The following is a 9,483-nucleotide window of genomic DNA, read 5'->3' on the forward strand; positions in this document are numbered from 1 at the left end:
CCATATATGTTCATCGAAAATGTGTAAAAACATCTATTCATAACAGCAGTGTATATTTTCATGACCTTGGCTATCGCAATTTGCCATTCTCACTACTGCCAATAACATATTAACCTTTTGTTACCCTCATCTACTCATCACAGCAAGTATGTAGCCTTTGAGGCCTTTAAAGAAGCATCTATATTTTTCGGGGAAATTTTGTGGCACTGCACAGCCCTTAAAGACAATGCTTGTTCAGAGGGTGCTCAATAAACTCAATGGTAGCATACAAAAGTTTCATTTGTTGCTTGTAAAGTGTACTAGTGCACACAGGGTTCTTCGAATCCCTTTATAAATAGCCATGATGAGATAGAAGTGGCCAGCGAAGATGCACATGTACTACTTGATAAGAAAGGCTTGGCTGAAGCGGGAAAAAGTCTTTTTTTTTTTTTTTTTTCTATTGTACAATGCGTTTCTCAACTTTCAGATTTGACTTTTTGTGAACACCACCTGATGATGAACACACTCGTGCTTTAGGCACAATATGATCGTCCGTGTGTTCTCAAAAGGGTTAATAGACATGGAAAAGTTTTTAAAAGCTACTTTGCAAAGATTTTTCAAGCTGAAGAACAGTGTTAACGTAGCTTTCTGTTCATTCTGCCAGTACTATTCTAGTTTGTTTACAAACATGTAGCTTGTCTTCAACATGCATTCTAATGTAATTGAGCACTTTTTAATTGTGCTTTAATGTATTGGACCCTGCTGTATAGTGCACAAGTGGATGATAAGAAAGGGCAAAAAGATGTTGAAATGTTCCATCTGACTGTTGCCCAATTAGCCTGCATTTGTTTGAAATCAATTGCTCATTCACTGAAGATGTTTTCCTGCATTTTCTCTGCTTTGTCTGCAGACTAATTTCTTCCTTCACACGTAACTTCACATTACAAAAATTAAATTCTGGGGTTTTATGCCAGAACCACAATCCGATTATGAGGCACACCGTAAGGGGGTACTTCAGATTAATTTCGATCACCTGGGGTTTGCACCATGGTCATGCAAAAACATGTTCGCTTGTTTGTACGTAGGCATAACACCATTTCAGTTTTCCTGTTAGGTGCAGCAGTAGTGGGAAATAGACTTCAGTTTTGACTCTACCCTATGGAACTGCTTGCCACGAGCTAGCAGTTTACAAATGTGTATACTTTTCATGACACAGTTTTACATTATTGTAGTACATGCAAAATAGTGATTGTAATATATTTGTCTATCTCGTACTCTGCCGATTACTTTCGGGAATACTTTTGCACGGTGTCTAGTTGAAGTGATGGCTTATCCAGTGAATGCGCACCGAAAGTGATCGACCGAGAATCGGGGCCTCTCTGCGTGCATGGACAAGCATTGTAGTATGTCGCATTAACACGCCAGTGGTTGCGAATGCCAGTTATTTACTAATGAAGCCCTAGCCCAAGTGCGTATTGTTTGTGCCACGTAAAGGGCAAGATAGAGCACCGAATACTGGCAATTAACAGAAACAATTGGGCAGTAACAAGTAATTTTACTAGGCACAACTTTGTGCGTGTAAAAAGTTATCCACCACTTGTGACTTCTCGGCTGACAGACTCTCAGAAAAGCGATAAAAGAAAAAAAGTAAAGCACACAAAGGCACACACGCAGTTTCAGTCTCGAACTTGGCCAAACGTCTCTCGGGCCCATTGCCGGCGTCTCTTGCTTCGTGCCGGAGGACTGCACAAGCATTCCCCTAAGGTGCACGGGCAAATGCGCAACCTACTTCACCTTGATGAACTTATGCTCCAGGTCGTAGATTCCAACGGCCTGCTTCCCTTGTTCGTCGTAGTCGGCCCACTCCCTGCTCTCGAACTTCACTTCGTCAAAAATGGTTCCACTTTCAGCAGCTGTAGCGGTGAATCCATCCCTGGCGTCGAAAGCGACCGGCTCCACGCCGCGGCATTCGAAGACGATAACTGTGACAAACTGCGACGAGCTCTCAGCATCGTACGCCTGTATCTTCTCGTTGAGGACATCCATACTATTCTCTCGGCTGCACAACTTGCATTTCAGAACTAAATTGGCATCGCCGCGACTACCTTTCATAGGAGATCGGTTGGCGGCCTCAACAGTTTGCCAGGCGCTGGTTTGTTCGCCACAATTCATGCATTTCAGTCGGAGGTGCCACACGCAGTCAGGGCATGGCTTGAAGTTTGCAACGTTCTCCAAGTTAGCTCGAAGCTGTAGTGCGATCTTGACCATTTTTTGCTGGGCGAAAAATATGTCTGTAGAAAATCTGGTGCTAAATGCCTGGCCTGATTGGACCCTGCTGACACAAGCCCACGACCTACTGTACTACTCAGCTGACCTGACCAGCGAGCAGAACACCAGCGCGCCTGTTCTAGCTCATATCTCTGCCACTACGAGTCTTATGGCGGTACTAGTTACCCCATTTGCGCCGCACTTTTGCTGTCGTCTGCTCGCGCCAAGCCGCGACGTTTGCGTAGGTATGCACTTTATACGACTAAGAAAATGATCAAAAGTACGTTTATTAAACAAAATCAACAATAATGCCGCACTGCTTCGTGACTTTGTGTAAATCACGGCAAGGTAAGACGCCTTACATTGAGTTCCCCCTTTCCGCACCTTGGTGAAAAAATGGATCAAGGCGTGCAGTTTCTAGAAAAGGTGAGGCTGCCCTAGTGTTACTTGGTGTGCCGAAAATGCAGCTGCATGCCTTAAATTGTTCTACGTAGGTGTTCTGTGATTAAAGAGATGTGCCCGCACATTTATTGCCACTTAGTGGCATTTCCCGAATACCTTCGCTACCGGTATCAAATTTGCATTGCGAGCATGCGAGGCAAGGGTTGCACGAAATATTTTTGCAACAAAGGCCAGAATATGATTTAAAGACTGGTAAGATCTACTGCTTTCAATACTTCTATTCATTGTGCGCTAGGTGCCGCACCAAAAGCGAGCCGCATGTAATCAGCAAAAAGGAAGTGAAAGGAGGTGCAAGCACATACGTTATACAGTCGAATTTTATGCAGTGAATAAATGGTCCTCGGTCGTATACAGTACGCGCGTCGCAAAGCCTGTCACAGAACGACAAGTCATGAATTGGTACAAACAGATGCACCACTAATATCTTCAATAAGAGTTCAGAAGGTTGCGAAGTTGATGGTGCCCAGACTTGCACACTGGGACTTTGAATTTTATTGCAGATTGTAGACTTTCTTGAACGTTACAATGCACCTTAGACATTCTCCGGGACCCAAAATATTTGTTAGGTCCCAAACAAATCTAGCAACATGAAAACATTCAGCGTCAGCTTTCTAGTTTTTTTTTTTTTTTCAGTTTCTAGTTTTTTTTTCTTTTTTTTTTTTTTTTTCTTTCTTAGGCGCAGAAGATATAGCAATATTTCAGCGGTGCGTAGGTCCCACGCATGATCTACCATCTTAGCTGCGACTGTGGGGATCATTATGGCATGGAAAGGTGGGCTGCCGTACCCGAGAGGTAGATGCTAAAGCTTATGCGCTATTGCCGGATTAAGAAAGACAAAAAAGAAAGCGAGAAAAAAAAGAAAGTATGTCAACGGCCCTCCAAGCGACCGCTGGATATAGTATTTACACAGGAGGGCTCTACTGAAGAGCGGATAATAAGGTTCACTAAGCTCGTGCACGACAAATAAGCCCATTTCGCACTTGCACAATCAACAAAACAAAGAAAGAAACGTGCGCAATTGTAGTTATTTGCTGAAGAACCGAAATTGTGCCCCAGTTTTGGTGCAGTTCCTTCCTTTGTAAATAAACGATTTGAAATGTTGGCTGAAGTGCAGATAAACATTCTCACTATCGCAAACATTACAATAGATTAAAACAGCACATTGCGCGAGTGAAGCACTTGTACAGAGTGCACGCGTGTGCTGCAACCATGCGCCCGTCGATGGTCGAGAAGGGTAACTCGAGCGTCCCCTTAGCGGTGAAGTCTGGAATCAGTTGTCAATGGCGCTGGTGCTTTCCGAATTCTTTCATTTCCTTCCTCCATGATTCTTTCGGCCGTTTCGGCACTTTCGCTTGTCGATTAGTTGCATGCAGCGATGTCAACCTCCGGTGCCTAGATATCCCTAAAATAACCCCTAAAAATTCCTAGCTTACCGGAAAATCTCTAGCTTGATACATTTATACATTTTATACATATAGGGCTATTTTTCATGAAACCACGGTTCGCTGTTATATGTGGCGCTTCGTAATGGCGGTTCTAGCGCGAAAAAACGAGGACAAGAACTCCATATCTTGTGGCACGCACTAATCCTTGTCTTAACCCTTCCCATTCTGAAAAAGGCGCTTCTGCTGCTGTTGCGGCTGTTTTGTACGCGTGTTGTGGAAAGAGTAATGTTTGTGTATGTGTATGAAAATAAAGACAACGTATATATATATATATATATCAGTGGCGCACCGACGGGGGGGGGGGGATTCGGGGGTTGTAACCCCCCCCCCCCCTGAGGCTGACTTAACCCCCCCTTTTGTTTAACCTCTTTTCTTTCCTTACGCATTTGAGTGCTGCAACTAAGATGTAAGACGCGCAATCGTCTGTACACTCGCAAAAAGCGAATTTTTTGACAATTTCCCGTGAATAAATCGAAATTAGTACTGTTTAGATGGTATTGGCAAACTGTCAACCCCTCCCCCCCCCACCTGGCAGAGATCCTGGGTGCGCTACTGATATATATATATATATATATATATATATATATATATATATATATATATATATATATATTGTCGCGAGGATTCACGAGTACACGTAGCCTGTAAACATTACAATGTTTACTGGCTACTGCTCCCACAGAATGGCTGACAGCATCTCACGCGGCATGTCCCGTCTTCTTTCAGTTCGCGTACCAAAGTGGTCCTTTAACGGCATGCTCATACGCATTGCCTCGTAACATCACCCCGGGCGGACTGAGCGCCATCACGGCGCCTTCTAAAATCAGTCAGCACTGTTGGTGCAGTAGGGTTTTAGCCGCGACACCTGGATAACATCAGTAGCAGACGTAAAAGAAGAAGACGTGCGATGTTGGAGCGAAGTGATGAGGTGGTCAACGTCATTCAGCTTGAGGAGAACTTTGTAGGGTCCTGTGTAGCGAGGGAGGAGCTTCTCGCACAGGCCTTGGCGTCGAGACGGCGTCCAGAGTAGGACCAGAGATTCAGGAGGGTACCCTACTTTGCGGTGCCGGTTACCATAGCGCTCTCTTAAAGCGTATTGTGAGCAACCTGGCGAGCAATTCGGGCTCGAGAGCGGACGTCCTGAGCATATGCGGTTGGTACGGACGGATCAGCCGGAAGGAGCGTCTCGAAGGGCAATGCAAGGTTGCGGCCGTACAGGAGAAAGAACGGCGAATAGCCGGCGGTGTCATGCCGGGACGAGTTGTGAGGCAAAAGTAACGTAGGATATGGTGGCACCCCAATCGCGGTGATAAGTAGAGACGTACATGCATGGACAGCATATCCGTGAGAGTTCGGTTGAGCAGCTGGGTAAGACCGTTGGTCTGTGTATGGTAGGCTGTAGTAAGGCGATGTTCAGTAGAGTAGCTACGAGTCAATGACCTTTGCAAGGAAACAGCGGCCATGATCCGTAAGAAGCTGGCGCGCAGCCCCGTGTCGAAGAATGACATCATTGAGCAACAAGTCTGCAACGTCTGTAGCTCAGCTACTGGGCATGGCGCGTGTGATGGCATATCTGGTCGCACAGTCAGTTGCGACGGCAGTCCATTTGTTGCCGGATACGGACGTAGGGAAAGGTCCGAGCAAGTCAAGGCCGATGCGGAAGAAGGGCCCCGGTGGAATGTCGACAGGTTGAAGCAGGCCAGCCTGAGGAAGAGCAGGACGTTTGCGGCGCTGACAGCACTCGCAGGCACCAACGTATCGGCACACAGAACCATACAAGCCAGGCCAAAAGAACCGCTGTCGCACGCGGTCGTAGGTGCGTGAAACGCGCAGGTGTCCCGCAGTTGGAGCATGATGTAGATGTTTAAGAATGGTGGCACGCAGGTGTCGGGGAATAACTAGCAAATATTCCGGCCCGTCAGGTTACATGTTGCCACGGTATAGAACTCCATTGCGTAGGACATACTGGTGTAGAGAAGGGTCGGAACGTGTAGAAGAGAGTTTCTGAATGGTGAACTTTATGGTTTCATCTCGACGCTGTGCGGTGCCGATGTCGCGTAAATCAGATATGGCAAGCAGATAAGAATCATTGTCATGGTCAGCGAGACTAGCAGAGTCCACTGGATGGCGCGAAAGACAATCGGCGTCGTGATGTAGCCTGCCAGATTTATAAGTTACCTCAAAGGTATATTCCTGTGGTCTTAGAGCCCAGCGACCATTTGGGTCCTTGAGCGATGACAGCCAACAAAGAGCGTGGTGGTCGGTACGAACCGAAAATGCGCGGCTATACAAACACGGGCGGAATATTGCGACAGCCCAAACCAAAGCAAGGCACTCGCGCTCTGTGATCGAATAGTTCCGTTCAGATGTGGAGAACAGGCGTCTGGCGTGTGCAAAAGACGTGTTTGGCCGTGCTGGTGCTGAGCGAGGACAGCGCCGGTACCCACTAGTATCTATGCGAACTTCAGTAGGCCCTGAGGGGTCGAAGTGAGCTCGTTTCTACATAGTTTCTACATAGGCATAGGTTCGCTTGTTTCTACATAGGCATAAGACCATTTAACTTTTCCTACTAACTGCAGCAGTAGTGGGAAACAGTCTTCAGTTTTGACCCTACCCTATGGAACTGCTTGCCAAGGGCTAGCAGTTTACACCGTAGTGGGGACTATAGATTAATTTCGATAACCTGGGGTTTACACCATGGTCATGTAAAAACAGACAGACAGACAGACAAAGAACTTTTATTCAGGTCCTGAGGAACTGCGTTTGGACGCCCCCTTTCAAGGGGAGTCGGTAGCAGTCGCGGGCCGCGCCAAAGCAGAGACCGGAAGACCGTGGCCCTCCGCCCTCTCGCAGGCCCTCTGGACAGCCCGAAGTTGAACCGAGAGGTCGCCGCTTTTAAGGGCTTCCTCCCAGACCTCTTCGTTGTTGAACTCTGTGTCGCGTAACGCAGGACATTGCCAGAGCATGTGAGCTAATGAGCAGTACGCCTCTCCGCAGTCCGGACATTGCGGTTCGATGTTGGGCGAGAAGTGACTAAATCTGCCCCTCGAAGGGAAAGACCCCGTTTGGAGCATCCTAAAGGCAGACGATTGCGATCGAGTGAGTCTAGGGTGAGGAAGTGGAAAAGCCCTCCGCGAAAGATGATAATGAGTCAAGATCTCGTGGAAAGTGAGGAGCGAGTCCCTGTACCTCCCGGCGTCCCCGCCTTCGAATCCGCCAGCACCGCCGCGGTGAGCGAAATCTCGCGCCCGGTCATGGGCAAATTCATTGGCGTTGGGAACATCGGGATGTACGTTGGCCCCCATGTGGGCCGGGAACCATTTTATAGTGTGAAACCCGGCAGCTCCCTCGCTGCCGAGGATGGCCGCTGCTTCCCGCGAGATCGAGCCCGAAGCGAAAGCCCTAGCTGCGGACCGCGAGTCCATGAATATATTTGGACGCGACGGGTCCTTCATTGCTATAGCGATGGCCATTTGCTCAGCCACCGTTGCCGAAACATTTCGAACCGAGGCAGAACATAGGAGTTTGCCAGTATGGTCGACAGAAACCACTGCGAAGCAATCGGAACGCTCGTACTGGGCTGCATCGACAAAGGCTGCGAGATCCCGACTATCTGCAACCGATTTTAATAAAGAACGGGCCCGAGCTATGCGGCGCCCTACATTGTATTGCGGGTGGACATTTCTTGGAAGTGGAGCTACCGTAAACGTACCTCTGATTGAGGACGGTAGAGTCACTTTACGCTGGTTAGTCTCCGTAAGACCGCAGCCTATAACATGTTCGCTCGTTTCTACATAGGCATAACACCCATCCTCTTTTCCTGTTAAGTGCAGCAGTAGTGGGAAACAGTCTTCAGTTTTGACTCTACCCTATGGAACTGCTTGCCAAGAGCTAGCAGTTTACAAATGTGCATACTTCTCATGCCACAGTTTTACATTATTTGTAGCACTTGTAAAATAGTGATTGTAATATATTTGTCTACCACATACTCTGCTGATTACTTTCGGGAATACTTTTGCACGGTGTCTATTTGAAGTGATGGCTTACCTAGTGAATGCGCACCGAAAGTGATCGACCGAGAATCGGGGCCCCTCTGCGTTCATGGACAAGCATTGTAGTATGTCACATTAACACGCCAGTTGTTGCCAGTGCCAGTTATTTACTAATGAAGCCCTAAACCAAGTGCGTATTGTATGTGCCACGTAAAGGGCCAGACAAAGCACCGAGTACTGGCAACAGAAACAATTGGGCAGTAACAAGTAATTTTACTAGGCTCAAAGCAAACCACACAAAGGCACACACGCAGTTTCAGTCTCGAACTTGGCAAAACGTCTCTCGGGCCCATTGCCGGCGTCCCTTGTTTCGTGCCGGAGGACTAGACAAGCATTCCCCTAAGGTGCAGGGGCCAATGCGCGGCCTACTTCACCTTGATGAACTTATGCTCGAGGTCGTAGATTCCAACAGCCTGCTTCCCTTGTTCGTCGTACTCGGCCCACTCCTTGCTCTCGAACGTCACGTCGTCGAAAATGGTTCCACTTCTAGCAGCTGTAGCGGTGAATCCATCCCTGGCGTCGAAAGCGACCGGCTCCACGCCGCGGCATTCGAAGACGATAACTGTGACAAACTGCGACGAGTTCTGAGAGTCGTACGCCTGTATCTTCTCGTTGAGGACATCCACACTGTTTTCTCGGCTGCACAACTTGCATTTCATAACTAAATTGGCATGGCCGCGAGTACCTTTCATGGGAGATCTGTTGGCGGCCTCCACAGTTTGCCAGACGCCGGTTTGTTCGCCACAATTCAGGCATTTCAGTCGGAGGTGCCACACGCAGTCAGGGCACGGCTTGAAGTGTGCGACGTTGTCCAAGTTGGCCCGGAGCTGTAGTGCGATCTTCACCATTTTTTTGCTGGACGAAAAATAGGCCTCTGCAGAAAACCTGGTGCCAAACGCCTGGCCTGATTGGACCCTGCTGAGGCAAGCACTGAGCGTTCGAAAGGGAATCAGTTGTCAATGGCGCTGGTGCTTTCGGCTGATGCTTTCGGAACTTCTTTCGGAAGTTTCGCACTTTCGCTTGTCGATGTTAATTGCATGCAGCGATGTCAACCTCCGGTGCCTAGATATGCCTAAAATAACCCCTAAAAATTCCTAAATTAACGGAAAACCCATAGCTTGAGACATTTATGCATTTTATACATTTAGGGCTATTTCTCATGAAACCACCGTTCGTGGCGCTTCGTAATGGCGGTACTAGCGCGAAAAATGAGGACAAGAACTCCATGTCTTGTGTCACGCACTAATCCTTGTCTTAAAAAGGCGTTACGAATCAGT

At 47.7% G+C, this 9,483-nt stretch overlaps 1 protein-coding gene across 2 annotated transcripts; it reads right to left on the reverse strand.

Annotated features, from left to right (window-relative positions):
• Positions 1-1,520: 1,520 nt before the first annotated feature.
• Positions 1,521-9,128, reverse strand: LOC119433819 (CXXC motif containing zinc binding protein). Of its 2 annotated transcripts, none has more exons than XM_037701082.2 (2): positions 9,092-9,128; positions 1,521-2,281 (listed from the first exon to the last, which is right to left on the reverse strand). In XM_037701082.2, the coding sequence occupies exon 2, from the start codon at positions 2,245-2,247 to the stop codon at positions 1,765-1,767; it is 483 nt and encodes a 160-aa protein (XP_037557010.1). In that variant the 5' UTR covers positions 2,248-2,281; positions 9,092-9,128; the 3' UTR covers positions 1,521-1,764. The 2 variants fall into 2 exon arrangements, with proteins under 2 accessions (XP_037557010.1, XP_049527684.1); XM_049671727.1 differs by lacking the exon at positions 9,092-9,128 and adding an exon at positions 8,974-9,081 and having other exon boundaries at positions 1,521-2,166.
• Between the last annotated feature and the right edge of the window lie 355 nt (positions 9,129-9,483).

Source organism: Dermacentor silvarum, chromosome 1 (assembly GCF_013339745.2).
Source record: "Dermacentor silvarum isolate Dsil-2018 chromosome 1, BIME_Dsil_1.4, whole genome shotgun sequence".
Classification (NCBI taxonomy): domain Eukaryota; kingdom Metazoa; phylum Arthropoda; class Arachnida; order Ixodida; family Ixodidae; genus Dermacentor; species Dermacentor silvarum.

Bases quoted from the DNA above. Each gene is read 5' to 3' on its own strand.
- LOC119433819 (XM_037701082.2), bottom strand. From the start codon at position 2,247: ATGGTCAAGATCGCACTACAGCTTCGAGCTAACTTGGAGAACGTTGCA.